Genomic DNA, 16,095 nt, shown 5'->3' on the forward strand with positions numbered 1-16,095 from the left:
TGTAGGCCTTTAAGTAACCTACAATTGGATATTTTATTGTTTCTGGCCATATGGCTGTAATAAACTGATTGACTGATTGATTGAGCCCTCATACGAGGAGATAGCTTTTACACCATGCATAAACCTTTTCTTCAGCTTTGGATTAGACACTCTGGATGTTCTCTAAGTCAGCACTAATCTCCTCAACATTTTCCAATTAATTCATTAATGCAGATTTTATGTCACAAAAGAAAAGAAAAGAAACAAGTAAGGATGCTCTGCTAAACCATTGTTGCACATGAACTGCATTATCGGAAAGCCTCTCAAATCAAAGCTTATACTTCTGTTTTTTTAGGAACAGCTGAAAATTAATACGAATGTTTGCAAAATGGATTTAAAACCCATTAACAATGGGTACAGTAGCACAAAGCAGCTGATGGTTAATATAATTGCAACAGCTATCTGGATCACAAGAGGGCTTTTAAAAGCAAACTCTTGATTCTGATAAGGATCTATTTCTGTCTTAACACTCTAAATATGGCAAACCTCAGCAATGAAGTTTGCATCAAGTGGAACAGGACCCATTTCTGTAGACTTTTAAAAAAAGGCTATCAGTAGCAGAAATGAGATGCTATAAGGACTGTTTCATATCAAGCTTAGTTTTTTTTTAAAAAAAATGCTAACAGCAGCACTTGGGCTGTTGCTGAAAAAAATATCCCAGCCTGGAATATAAAGCAGGTTCATGAACTATATCCGCAGTATTTTTCACTGCAGTTTTGGGAGGGGGAAAAAAACCTTTTTTTTTTTAACTGAGACAGGAATTCAAACAAATGTGTTCCCCAAGCAAATTAGCAAAACAAAAGACTGGTTGATTTTTACATTTTTGACAATGACATTCTGCATAATGGTTATAATTGCTTAATTCTCAATAGCTTGGTACAAAGGCACTATGTAGGCATACACAAACATTACTGTTTCCCCACAAAACCAACAAATATTAAAGGCACAAAATAACATTCAGATATCCTGCTCTCAACCCTCCAAGACCCATTTTATCATTAGCCTTAAGGTCAGCATAACAAGTTTATTTATTTATTTATTTTTGGGACTTATATGCCGCCCTATCTCCCGAAGGACTCAGGGCGGCTAACAACAATAAAAACAACAATACAAAAGTTAAAAGAAATTAAATAAACAGCCCCAATAAATAAGTTAAACTAAACAATTAAAAATTAAAAAATTTTTTAAAAAACCCTGTCATCAGTCCAAGTCAGCCTGATGAAAAAGGAATGTTTTAATGCCGCGGCGAAAGGACCGGAGTTCTGGGGCCATCCGGAGCTTAAGGGGGAGTTGGTTCCACAGGGCTGGTGCTCCCACAGAGAAGACCCTCCCCCTGGGGGTCGCCAGCCGACATTGTCTAGCAGACGGCACCCTGAGGAGGCCCTCTCTGTATGAGCGCACTGGGCGATGGGAAGTCGTTCCCGGCAGCAAGTCTTCCCTCAAACACAGACTGGACTATACACATTCACTGCAGAAAAGTATTTATATAGATTCCAAATGAATATGCACTTTTCGAGATGAAGGTTGGCTTATTCATTCACTGGTCATGTTCTTGGTTCACATGACTATCATGAGAAGATTCCCGCTTTGGGGACAATGAGTTGTACTCAGTTATAATCTTCAGAAGAGGATGTAATGTGATAGAAACAGAATCTTTGCAACCCCCTGAAATCTCTTTCAGGGAACTGGGGCAGTGTGTGGAGCCTATCTGGAAGCCTCACTAAGACATAAGACGTTCACCACATGAATGGAAGTCTATTAGTGCAACGTTGGAGATGACCCAGTTATGGTGAAAGAATTAACATTATGGCTGTTTTAATTGTTAATGACTATTTTGTGATGTTTTTCCAGGCTGCTTTGTGTTTTAATTTTTTGCATATGTATTTTTTTAATTTACTTTTTATTATCATTAGCTACCCCAAGTAAAGTATGTGAGATGAACAGCCATAGAAATCAATCAAATAAAACACTTTAAGCTAACAAGCAAAAAGTTGAGACAGAACTTGCATCTTCAGCATGCCAAGAAAGCACTAAAATCATTGGCCGAATTCTTCACATCCTGGCCTAGCACAAGGGCAGGCAGAGAAAGAACACTGAATGCAACTATCGTCATAAATTTGTCACCTGATCAGAGAAGGAAACAGAGCAACAGATGGGTAGGGATTTGCAGAGATAACCAAAGAGGAAGGTTTAGGAACAAGATATGTTTCTTTATTAGGCATGATACCTACAGTAGATTACAATGAGGGCCCACTGCTGGAGCAAAAGCTTTGTTTCAAAGTTAATAATAATTTAAGTTCCTTAATAAGTACTGACTTGCCAAATATCATCCAGAGAGAACTAAGTATTGATTATTCAAGCAATAAATGTTGTGAAGCATGCTTCACACATTACGTATAAGGCAAACAATTCACTACATTTATTTTCACAATGTAGAGGTAAGTAGACATGACTGAGGCAATCGCTCCTTATTATCCATAAATGCATAGTGTAGATATCTAAATTACTCAAAGACAAATGGACAGGATCACCTTTAGCACTCCCTAGTGACAGCTTGTTAACAAATACCATTTGCAAAATACTGTTTTCGGTTTTGTGCCCTCCATTTCTACTCATGCCAATTGAAATTCTCTGGTTGGGAGAATAAAAAAGGGAAGTATTTAATTGTAAGCATGAATTTTATTTTCAACTTGGATTATCAACACAGAGCAATATTTTTCAATTATACTACTTCTATCTTTTGTTTACTGCATTAGATTAGCTTGTCTTCAATTTCCTTCAATAGGGAAATAAAATTCAAGCTGTGGTTGAATTAGGAGTAGAAAATAGCAGTACACTTTACAGACAAAAATAATTTGATACTTCTCATATAAAGACATATACTCCATAGTTAGTTATCAAAATTAACAGTTGGAAGCTTCTAACTGACCTTGCCTGATCCCAGGATCATATGAGGAAGGACGTTGACCAGATAATTCCAGAATTTTAAGTAGTAAATTCAGATTTGAAAAAGCATCCTGGAAGAACTTTTATAAATCATTTTTAAGAAAACTTAACAACCGTGTCCATGAAGACACCAAATGTTCATTCTGGTTTGTAGACTCTTAGAATATCTTTCTGCATAAGGAATAGCATCCAGCCTCAGAACAGAATCTTCTGATCATTTCCACCTGGAAGTTCTAAAGAAATGGTAACCCTTGAGAGGAAGGAGTCTTTGGTATGCAGGCATAAGTGCAAAAGAGAAACAAGAGGGAAGTACCCATACAGGATTCAGTCTGTTTCTGTAATATGGATGCAATCTACAGCCTTCTGATCTCCAGATACATTAAATGCTTTTCTCTAAATATAATAAATAGCAGTAAAGAGAATTAAACAATATAAATACCTGTTCTTCCCTTTCAAAATAGGACAATGTGATTTTGTCACTTACCTTCAAAAATACATTCATAACTGGAAACTAAATCATTTCTTAGAATTGCTCATCAACCTAGTTCAGGTAAAGCTTTTATTGCATTATTGTCCTGCCACATTTACAATGTTTTTATGAAGATCCAGATATTCTTGTGCCCTCATTTTTAACTATCCTATTTTCCCACCAATATTTTTTATTTGTATATGTTATTATTACTATTACTATTATTACTATTAGATCATCCCACAGTCAGCCAGATGTTCAGGCTGGGTTTGGCATTTTTGTCTACCTAGCGAGTCCTTACCAAGGGCCTGGGACAGACAGATCTAGATGTTTGATGGTGTTACAGATATCATCGCAGGATGGAAGCTTTTCCCAGTAAGGCCACCTTTTGCAATTGACCAATGGCAAGTGGTACTCCAGTTGTTCTGGGATTGCACCAAAGGCCCATATTACTACTACTACTACTACTACTACTACTACTACTACTGATCATTGCACAGTCAGATGTTTATTGTTGTTGTTGTTGTTGTTGTTGTTATTATTATTATTATTATTATTATTATTATTATTATTATTATTATTATTATTATTATTATTATTTCTAGAAAAAATCCACTGAGGAGGAAAGACAGAACTGTCACACAATACCTTTCCATTGTAGTGTTAAAAACTCTGTGTGGAAGCATTCCATTTTTCTGACCACAGTTGAAGAACAACATATTTTCACATTCTGCTGCACTTCACTCGAAGCAGCAAATGTTTGAGCATTTCTATTCTTGTCGACCACTTTTGAAACCAACTCTTATCATGTGAGGTGAGAAATTACAGAGCACAGAGATTTTCACTTAGGAATACATTTTCCATACTGAGATTAGGGCAGCAGTTTTTCCAGCTAAAATCTACTCTATAAAATCATATGTCATTTAATATTGAGCACTAAAAGAAATTAAAAACCATACCATCAAATACTTCTGGAAGCAAGAGGTTTAATATTTTTATATTAAATATTTGTTATTTGGTTACTAACTTCTACTTTTTACATTAAACAATTAATTACATTATTCAAACAACTTTGCCTGTAATGAATTTTTCAGACAGTAGTGCCTGATATTCTAACTTCATACTTTCAATATTCATGTACAAAACAAACTCTACCCAAGATATCAGCTAATTATTTTTTTTTAAAAAAGGAACTTCAAAGTAATGATTTTTTTATTTTTTTAAAATGCCACAATACAATCTAAACATGCAAAAATGAAAATAGTTCTTGGAGAACACAGCTTTTCAGCTATCAGCTTATATTTCAGACCAGCTGCTTACTTTTAGGGTATCTCAGAGGCTACCATTCTTCTTTACTGTGTGTCAAAATAATTTAATAAATATCAGGCTAGAAACAAACTAATCTGAACAGGTCATTTGTCATAAGAGTTTCTAAGCAATTTGTGCCTTTTCTATATTCTAAATTTTTTCTCTAGTGGATGTTCTAAGACCGGGAATTCTCATTTCCTGGATTTTGGAGAAGGATTAAAGGCAACATTGTGCATTTAGGCTTCAAAGTGGCAGAACAAACCTGTTTAGTTCCCCAGACACATTAGTGAAATCAAATGAGTTTGTGAATGAATTCTGGAAAAACTGGAAACTGGAAAAACCTAAGAAAAATTAAGAACTTTGAAAAGATAAGTGAACCCCTAAGCTGGCTCAGGAATTCTGGGAGTTGAAGTCCACAAGTCATAAAAGAGCCAAGGTTGCCTACCGCAGCTGTGATCCTTGTTGAGTGAACACGTCTTTGTAAAATTCCTACCTCTCAATACGGACTTCAGATTTAATTTGGCTTGACGATGCAGCTCCTCTACGCAGGGCGGCCTGGTGGATGGTAAAAAGACATTCTCCTGCTGATGCCAGGGAGCAGTATAATGAACTGTCCATCTACTCTCTTCATCTAGATTGGAGACAGCTGTAAAAGAGCAGAAAGGCAAAGGTAAATTTAACGCTGTTAAACACTAAAAGTTAAAAGAATGAAATCACTTGAATGAAAGGAGTAATAGCAACCATTCCGATTGCTCACTCCGTTTTATGTATGTAGAAAGGCATTTATGTGGTTTGCTACAACATAGTAGTCCAATAGTTCGAAAAACAGCATAAAGCATTCATGGAATGTTTTTAAAACATTTTAAAACATTTATTGTTTATTCCCTTATGGGTTTATTTATGGCAGAAAATATGAGACTCCAACCGACGGGGTCTCTTATAACTTCCCGATATAGTTTTCTTTTAAAAAATGAACTGAATATAATATACAACAAAATACATCAGCAGCACAATCAGCAGCAAGCAATAACACACTTCAAAAATGAAACAAAGAGTCAAATAATTTCCCAAAGACCCTTTGGAAGACTAAGGACTTAACATAGTACAGCAAGGCTCAGTCTGACCTCAGGGATATGCATTAGTGTTGTACAACTCTAATGGAATAGGGTTGTGATTTAAAAGGATATGTAGAAAAATGTATTAGTGCAAGTAAAGTATTGAGGTAGCCAGCATTTCTGGAAGTCTTAGCATTTAGCAATTGTCTCTGCATATTTGTGCATGTACAGTCATTTGCTTCCTTGGGAACAGAAGACGTAACTAAGAACAGATGTAAAAAACCTCTGGAACAGCTTGCTAAAATATTAGAGGAGAGTCTTCAGAATTGTTCTTTCTGACCAAAGAATTCCATAAACAGAAAGAAGGCTCTGACCCAGGCCCTCATTTACATAAACCTCTCATTTACATAAATTCATGAAAGGAGTAGACAAGTCAACCTCAGAGGACAAAAACATCGAAGCAGAATGAATCTCTTGGGACCCAAGCCATTGAGATAGAATTTAGGATTAAAAACCAGCCTTGAGCGGTATAAAAAGAACCCTCAACCACCCTTTCTTCACTAAAGAAATGAAAATGCTTGCACAAATAACTTCAGAACTGGGTCTTCCAAACATGGGACACCTTTCTATTGGATCCCACTTTGTCTAACTTTTACAATTTGCTTAAAACTTCCAGAGGGCATTTTGGGTTGATTCTACCTTTGGTTATAATTTGGCTGTTAATTTCATTTTATTCTACACTTTCACTGGTTTGTAAAGTGTTCATTTGTGTGCTTTTACTGTATACAGTTTCTTTGGTGTTTTATATTGTAAACTGCAAGCTCCCGAAGGATTAAGTGTTTATAAATATAATTAAATAATTACAAAATGATTCAAAAGAATAACATATTCCAAGGGCAGATGAATGTAACTTTAAAGCAGGCAGGGGAAAAAACTTCAGCCTGCCTTAAAAGGTCTATAAAGAACAGCTTGTTTGAGGTCTAAATGAAACATCCAAGTTTCCCAAGTTAAAATCTCCTTTGAGTTAGATGTTTGCCTGCCTCAACGCAACAACCTCCTCAAAGTCTGAGACACATAGCGGTGTTTCCAATATTGAACCCAGCAAGCAGACAGAAAATTAAATAGATAATTAAATCCTCCAGATAATCTGTTCCCACACTGCTCAAGTGTGCTGGAAACAACATTTGCACTTCCCTTTGGAAGATGCTAGTGGGCAGTTCTAAATGTAAGGGCTTCTGTGTTGTGAAAGGCTGCTGGATCCTTACCAATTTCTTCTGGCAAGATTTAAGACAGAAATACCTCAATGATTAATTTTCCCAATACCGAATTGGAGTGGAGAGGCAGACATTTTTCTAGTTAGAACAGGCAGATGAAGAAATGGGGACAGAAACTTCAGGAGAATGGATTGGGAGCAGCTCTAAAGCAGCTCCATCCTTTTCTATATCTCAATACTTAGTTAATTTATCTCTACCCTCCTCCAAAAAAAAAAGTTCTGGACAGCCCATAGTTGCTAGAACTCAGCCCATATGATTGCCAGGTAGACCAGGAAAACACAGCACAAATGATATTTCCATCTAGAGCTTGCTACAGAAACAGAACATTGCCAACGGAGATGGATTACATAAAGCGCTTGTGGAAAGGGATGGTATGATCAAATAAGAAACCACAGATGATCCTTGATTTACAACCATTTGTCTAGTGACCATTCAAAAGTTACAACAGTACTTAAAAGAATGGTTTATGATTATTCACTGCACTTACGACTGTCACAGATCCCCACAGTCATGTCATAAAAATTGGGGAGTCTGGCAACAGGCATGCCTTTATGATGGTTGCAGCAAGCTAGGGTCATAATCGCTACTTGCAATCTTCCCAGGCAGCTTCCAACAGGCAAAGTCAATGAAGGAAACCTGATTTGCTTAATGACTGTATGATTCACTTAACAACTGCAGTGATTTGGTTAATAATCGTTCCAAAAAGGTCGTAAAATTGGGCACTAAATAAACTTATTTGCTTAGCAATGGAAATTCTAGTCACAGCGGTGGTCATACGTCAAGGACTATTTGCATAAGGATACTGCTTATGTAATGATTTACAAATATTACATTTTCTTTGTAAATACAGTAAGGAATAGACAGAATTCTGCCTTCATATGGTCTTCATACTGTATAAGATGAGTTCTGGAATTCCTTGTCTCCTTGGATGACACTATAGGGTTGTTGTTGTTGTTGTTGTTGTTGTTGTTTTGCACAAGTGCTTTCTTTATCTTCCTGGTTTGCTAAAATAGAAGAGCCCAGCTGAGATTCCATATATGTACTAAAAAAATGCAGGTATGCCCTTCACAAAGATCCAAAAGTTGATATAAACTGTAATTTTTGTGAAGAAGTTATTAGATGGCGTTTGTGCGTGTTGTGTGTATGTGCGTGCATTCAAATAAGTGAATAAAATTTTATCAAGTGTTTAAAAATCACGAATCCCCTCAAAATCAGAAAGGGGTTGATTCACTTGACCAAATGTTGGATGGTATTCCTCTTAAAAGGCACATTCAAAACTGAGCAGCTGTCTTTTATTGCAGGGATCCCCAACCTATGGGCCATGGCCCAGTCCCAGGCTGTGGGCTCTTGGCCAGCGGGCTGCAGAAATGGCTGGTCAGTGTGCACACATGTGGGCATGCATTCTCCCCCACTCACGCTAGCGTCTGCAGCCCCGTTTGCGCATGCGCACGGGCACAGAGATGCTAGCATGGGATTGGTATCCGTGCCCCATTTGCACATGCGCCGCCAGCCTGGGTGGGTTGCGCGGCCCATTTGCACATGCACAAATGGGCTGCTAGCTGCCGTGTGGGGTAAAGTGCCATTCATCCACGCACATGGCACCAGCACATACTACATGCATGAACAGAGGACTGCTAGTGCCACCCCAGTGTGCCTGGTCTCGTGGCGCATACACCAATTTTGAAGCTACTCTCCTTCCCTCAGGTCTGAAAGGCCGGAAAGTTTGGAGACCTCTGTTTTATTGGACTTCATTAACAAAGCACAAACTATTATATAACTACAGGTAGTTCTTGACCTATAACAGTTCATGTAGTGATTGTTCAAATTTACCAGGGTGTTGGAAAAAGTGACTTAGAACAGTTTTTCATGTTTATGACCGTTGCAGCATCCCCATGGTCATGTGATCAAAATTCAGAATCCATGGCAACTGGTTCATATTTATGACAGTTGCAGTGTCCCGGGGTCATGTGATCATCTTTTGTGACCTTTTGACAAGCAAAATCAAATCTGGGGAAGCCAGATTTGCTTAATAACCAGTTGTTACTAACTAAACAACTGCAATGATTTATTTAACAACTGTGGCAAGAAAGGGCATAAAATGGAGCCAAACTCACCTAATACATGTCTGACTTAGCAATACAAATTTTGGGCTCAGTTGTGGTCGTAAGTTGAGGACTATCTGTTTAATGGAATATATGCTGAGAAGTTATGTAGGTAAATAATAACACAGTTAGTGGGAAACCTGTCCGCATTTTTTTCACCACAATAACCAACTGTGATAAATGACCTTACCAAAAAAAGTCTTCCCTTTCAGTGTGGCTACGGTATTTTGGCAAACCTATGAATATGACCTGTTTGCCCTTAGAGTTCTTCATGCAGGTCTTACTAATGGGAGTCAGCAAGATCTGCTTGAGGAATTCTAAGGTCATCCTCATTTATTACACCATATATTACAAAGACCATCTCATGCAGCCAGGTAGATCATGCTGACACAATGCTTGGCTGCCTCCTTTAGCCTTGCTGAAGAAACCCCACCCCCCACCTCCCAAAATAATGAACAGAAAGATGAGCCATCTACCTGACACTTCAATCACTTTCAATCTCTACCTATAATGAAGAATGGATGAAACAACTGTGAGGGAGAAAGCAAGTGGGAGAGAAAGTCACAGATGCTGAATACAGAATTAAATTAGACTTGCCACACAAATGCTGAGAGCAGGATTACTGCCACCAAGTTTCCTTTCAAGTTAAATGCATACCTTTGTTATAAATATATTTATGCATACTGCTAGCCAGTTAAAACAATTTGTGATCTTAAATAAGGGCTGCTTGAGCATCGGGTTAGACTGAAGCCCTATGACAAGTTTGAAGAAAGCAACAAAACCAAGCAAAGGGGTCCTGCAGCAGTTTTGCATGAGCACAGTGCTATAAGGACTATACAAGATTTCAGCTGGTTAAACATCTCTATACAATCAACTCTTGCCTGTATCAAGTTTCTTTCAAGATTACTATTGCATCAAAAAGCGTTTCTCCTTTCTCCATGGTAATTCAGGCACACAAAAGAAAATGAGCAAGCGGCAATTCAAAACTTTACAAGCTCAACAAAAGCTAGGGCAGGTGCTCAGGGCACTGTTTAATAAGCTGCCTCCACACAATATCAAAGCTCAGTAAACTAAACAATGCTACTATGTACAGCTGGAGAAATAAGAGCAGGTTATGCAATGGTTTTGTAATGCTCCTGCCAAAAATCTAAACAGATTTTTTAAAAAAAGCCTACTTACTCTTTTTCTTGAAAAACTGTATTAAGGCTTTGAGCTTTGTATTGATAAGCACCCCCATTTCAGTAGGAAATGCCTTGCTCGCTCCAGGATTCCACAGAGGGTGAGAGGTACCATGCAGAAACTAAATTCCAGCACTTCCCTAACAGTTCTTACAATTTCTGCTAACTTGGTTCGTCCTTATGCCACCCCTCTTTTCCTCGTTTCTTCTTTTAAAAGCAAGCTCCACGTTGCACCGAACATCCTACCAATTAGAAACCATTAACAGCCCTTGAACCTGAACCATCGAAAACATAATGCTCTGCCTGCAACAGCCAGTTACAATGTGAGGAGAAGGTGGAGGGTGGGGGGAGAGTGAGGGCAGCCAATCTTTGTTCATGTTTGCATGGAAGCAAGATGGAGATTTCTGCTTCAATGCTCATTCATAGATTCCCCCCTTTCTCTCCCCTCCCCCCTTTTCTTAGGAAACCAAGAGTTCTTCGTTCCCCTGCAGACCGTACTTTATAAAGATGAGTACAATAAATGTACATCGTCCCCCCTGGCATTACCTTAATGGGATCTTCAAAATCCTTTACAAGACAGAACATGAGGTAGATGCTTTAATGCGCAGGACTTTTCTCATCCTAGCCTATTGTGAATATGATTTTTTTTAAAAATTGTCTGGGAGAGTGAGATACTTAGTTTTTTTTTCTAAACCCATCTTTTTAATTTTCCTATCAAGGACTGTCTTTATAGTCAGCATGATTCCAGCACTGCTATAAAATCCCTATAGACCCGTTTTTTGTTTAAATCATAAAGTGCCTTTCCCCCCCCCCCCCCCCCGTCTGTATATTTTGATCTTTTGGGCTGCTTCTAAACTGATTTTCCTTTCAATTGTTCTGCTTTCCAGTGTTACATTTATCTACCAATTTCTATTTTATGAGAGTCTACATGGTAAACACCGCTGTACAGTTTATCTTTCCATTCGTTCACTCAGACTCACTCACAGGATTTGTTAAAACTAACTTATACTTACAACTCCCACTTAGGTATAATTTCTATCTAAAATATCTTAAAGCCATGTTGGTTAAGTGAAGGATTTTTTTTTTTAAATGAAAGCATAATCCCTTTCCTCTCCTTGCAGCAATTCACAATTTTTGCAGAGAACAATGCTAAGCACGCTATTAATGTGCTCAGCAGGGCATGCCTGCAGCACAATGCTGAGGCTCAAGAAGTCAGACTGCCCTTTCAAAGAAAGACCAAGCCATGCCTTAGCTTGACACTGAAAGGAATTCTCATTTCCCCAAAGAAACACCAACAGCAGGGGCCATCAGTCTTTCCTAAGAGAGGCTAGATAGACTCAAAGCTTTGGGATAGCATATGCAACCAACTTTGTTTCACCACAGCAATGTAAATGGGTAGACAGGCGTGTTCCCTGATTAATTACCTTCAGGAAAGAACTTCTCTTACTGTGGAAGTTGCTTCAGCATGTACCAGAATAAAAACAGTAAACAGGGCAAAGGCTTATATCCATATTAATACGGGAGCAACTAGCACAAGACTGGCGGAATAATGAAAATATTATTGAATTATGCACTTTTAATATTCAATCTTTCTCCATTAAGAAACATGTTTTTGCTTAGAACTTTCAAGCTTAGTTTGCTTGAATTTAATTTTCCATGGTGAACTAATTCTTGATGACTAGCTTTCTATAATAAAGGCTATCGTGAAGCACTAAATGAGGCTTGAACATTTGCAAAATCACAGGTAGAAATGAAAATAATGCAAGGTAAGGAGAGCATGTATCAAACTGATAACTACAACTCATCTGGTGGGCATAAACAATATACATATTTCAATGTCCAGTCTTCAGTGGGTTAACTTTAAGAACAGTTAGCTTTGCTACATACAGGTAATCCTCAACTTACAACCAACTGTTTAATGACCAAAGTTACAACAGATCCCCCAAACCTATGACTTTGAAACTTATGACCCGTTTCAAAGTTAGGACAGCCCCCTACACACACACACACACACACACACACACAGAGAGAGAGAGAGAGAGAGAGAGAGAGAGAGAGAGAGAGAGAGAGAGTTATATGATTGCATTTTGGGCACTTGGCAACTGACTCACTTTTACAGCCATTTGCAAAGTCCCATGGTCTTCTTTCTCATGTAGTATACTGTACGGCCTACTGAAAGAGAAACATTAAGAAACGATACCTATCCATTCCAATTAGATCTCATAAATATCTAAGAAGGAAACAAACAAAATATGAAAAAAATCACTAAATCCCCACCCCACCCCACCCCCACACTGATATTCATACTATTAATCTAATCAACCGTTTTACTGCAGTGGCTATCAAATACTTCTACAAGAACTAACGATAAATAATTTATAAGTTATGAGACTTTTTTCCCTTTTCTTTTCAACCCATCGAGACTTAGCCATCCCCTAGCATTATCCCTCAGAACAAAAGTGAGTTGTCACAAAACCTCCCTCAAGAAGCAACCGCTCCCATCGTGAACTGAACTCTACTCACAATAGTCTCTTTCAACTAGGCTGCCTCAGCCTTCATGCATCTTAATACTGCCTTGGCTCCTAAGAAGTGATAATTAATTAAACTGGGGATCTAGAGAAGAATCAGAAAGTAAGCCACACTTAAAACAGCAGTTAAAAAACAAAAACAAAAGCCTAACAATCTGTGCAACATAAACACAAAGCAAGAGCCATACATAAAACAACTTTGTGAAGAAGATTACTGTATAAAGTAGGTAACTGCTTAGCTGAAATTCATGGCAGCTTCTTTGGCGGATCAGAAATCCTGAGAAGGAGATTGTTAGATAAACAATAAATTGGATTATGATGGGAGGCCAAAAAAGTAAAAAAAAAAAAAAAAAAAAGAACTGCTTACAATGATCTTATTTTACCATAAATAATAAAATTTTCTGAACAGGGGTTTTAATTTAGTATCCTTGATTACTATGATTCATTTTCTATACCAAGGCTTTTCAACCAGTGGTACGGGTACCACATAGAAAAGTGGTAGCGGGGGAGGGGAATGGCAGCATCGCACAAGCCTGAGCAAGAGACGGCTGGAGCTGTAGGACTGTCAGGGCTCAGTGAAAGCGCCAGGATCAACGCTTCTTCAGGGCTGTCAGGGCTCAGTGGAAGCGCCAGGATCAGCACCAGTTGGAGCTTGGCACTGATCCTGGTGCTTTTGATGAGCCCAGAAGCGCCGATCAGCTGGAATGTTGCAGCATCTCCAGGGTCTTGTGATTTACATTCAGATGCTTGGCAACTGATTCATATTTATGATGGTCACAGTGTCCCAGGGTCATGTGAAGTGACCAAAACCAGTGGCGTAGCGTGGGTTGTCAGCACCCGGGGCAAGGCAAGTAATTTGCGCCCCCTAACCCGTGGATTTTAACGCTCAAGTTCTTCCACTAGATTAGTTAAAGAAACCCTTACCCCCTAAGCACATGTATTGTTTGTTATGAAAATACTGATGTAATTAAAGTAAAATGCATCTAATGCGCCCCTCCAGATGTTGCGCACAGCCCCCCCTGCACCCCCCCACGCTACACCACTGGCTTAAAGGAATGCCAGGGACGACTATTGCTCCCCTTGTCGTGTGTTCATCAAAACCCTAAATAAAAAAAAATTGGCGTGTGATGCACGCCTCCCTGAATAAAGGTGGGTCGGGGCGAATGAATCTCTGCCCCCCCCGCTTCCGTTTGGATTGGTGCTTTGAGAGGGCTGCCTTCGGGTCAGCGATTTTCAGAGTTCAGCCGCAAATACTCAAGGCTTTTGATGTGCGCAAAGTAGCTTCAGATTCCCTGGGAAAAAAGAAGCGAGCGGGGTGGGGTGGGGTGGGGTGAAGGGAAATAAAAAAAAGGCGAGTAACTCGTCCCTCGAAAACTTAACCCACCGTTCCTTTTCCCCTGCCATGGCAGCCGCAGGTCCAGCGGGGATTAACCACGGCGCGGAGCCACGTGGACACTGCGGTGTCCCGCTCCGCCCCTCCCGCGAGTGGGTGGCTGATCTTCCGCGAGGCTCGTAAGCCGAGCCTTTGCCGGCTGCCTCCATCCCCAGCTTGGCTTCGCGCGTGATCGCGGAGACGAAGCGGCAGAGCCCACTTGGGCCTTCCGAAGCGCCGCTGAGCGGGCCTCTTTGGCGCCTTTGTTTATTTTTTTTTTTGGCCCCGCGTGCGAATCCGGCACGGAAAGGGCGGCAGCGGCGCTGCTCTTCTCTTTGCCCCGTCCCAACGCGCCTTGGCCTGATCCCAATGGGGCGTCGGTGGACGGAGAGGTGCCGGTGCCGGCGGCGGGATCGGACGCGTTGCCGGGCTTGACCGGCTGCCGTCCCCCCACTACCACCGACCCTCGGCGAAGCGGAATCGTCCTCCTCCGGCGAGCTTAATGGGCGCCCCCCCAGATGTTGCGCCCGGTGCGGCCGGCCCCCCCTGCACCCCCCACGCTACGCCACTGACCAAAACCCAGCAGATGGTGAGGGGATAAAAACCAAACACCCCTCACCCCATCCCTGCTGCCAATCCTCAACAGAAATGCTCACAACAATGAAAACCTCAGACAGGAGGAAGAGCGCTGCCGGGCAGGCAGGCAGGTGTCTTGCTTGGCTGTGGCTTGGGGGGGCACTTTTTTCAGTGCCATTGTAACTTCAAACAGTCACTAAGTGAATTGTTGTAAGTTGAGGACTACCTGTACTTCATCACTTTTTTCCTTTTTTTTTTTTTGGTCATCAAGTTTTTGACACCTTGCTAGGCGACTGGTGGTACTCGGATGTTGCCATATCCTAAAAGTGGTACAATGGGTGAAAAGGTTGAAAAGCCCTGTTCTATACCACCAGAGACTACAAGCACAAACACATCAGAATAAGATTAGTATAGTATAGTATAGTATAGTATAGTATAGTATAGTATAGTATAGTATAGTATAGTATAGTATAGTAATTATATTATTAATAGGAAAGTAAGATACTAGTATTTGTGAGGATCTTCTGTATGGCCAATTCACATTGATGAAACAAAGGAAAAGTATGGGGAGAAAACACTGAGGAATAAAAATAGCAATTTTCTTTACCAGAACTTCTGTAGTATGAAAAAGGATAGAAATAATTTAGTCCAACATTCACCATGCAGAACAGCATATCCCCTGAAAGTGATATGTCAAAGATCTCATACCCATCTTCACCTAAATGACACACAAAATACCAAAATTAAATGCATTGCTTGCGAAATTTATAAAAAATTAATAAAATACTCATAGTTCCATAGAATTATTTTGAGGTCTATGATGCCGATATGTAAACTTATGCCTCAGGAGTCAGAATTATAGCTTCCATAAATCAAACCTTGCATGCCAAATTCAGGAATTATGGGACATATAATCTCAAAACCATGGCTACAATACTTTTACTTTTACTTTACTATGACTGTTTTGTAGGCATTCATCAATCAATCTTAATTTCAAAGAACAAATTATGGAACTGCCATAAATTAAACTGGGGATCTTAAACCAGGTTTCATAGCCTGTTTTACAAGTTTCAATTCTCTATTTAAATCTAAAAGTTAGTTCTAATGTGCTCTGTAAATGTTACAACAAATAATTTCACAAATCACCAACATTTAAAAAGTATAAAATATACACAAAATATATTAATGAAATACTTCATAATAATAGCCAACAAATTGGACTTAGTATGCAGGTCATCAGCAGACAGA

General features: G+C 39.4%; 1 protein-coding gene across 6 annotated transcripts in view; it reads right to left on the reverse strand.

Annotated features, from left to right (window-relative positions):
• The window catches only part of NHSL1 (NHS like 1), a 154,857-nt gene that overhangs the window by 38,042 nt on the left and 100,720 nt on the right, over positions 1 to 16,095 (reverse strand). For 5 of the 6 annotated variants that reach the window (XM_083368193.1, XM_083368195.1, XM_083368191.1 and 2 more), the window contains exon 2: positions 5,256 to 5,408. In XM_083368193.1, coding sequence (XP_083224319.1) covers positions 5,256 to 5,408 — 153 coding nt within the window. Of the gene's footprint in view, positions 1 to 5,255; positions 5,409 to 11,795; positions 11,911 to 16,095 lie in introns of those variants that run through there. The other variant, XM_083368194.1, reaches the window with a different exon arrangement.

The sequence above is a fragment of the Vipera ursinii genome (genome assembly GCF_947247035.1).
Source record: "Vipera ursinii genome assembly, chromosome: 1".
In the NCBI taxonomy this organism is placed as follows: Eukaryota; Metazoa; Chordata; class Lepidosauria; order Squamata; family Viperidae; genus Vipera; species Vipera ursinii.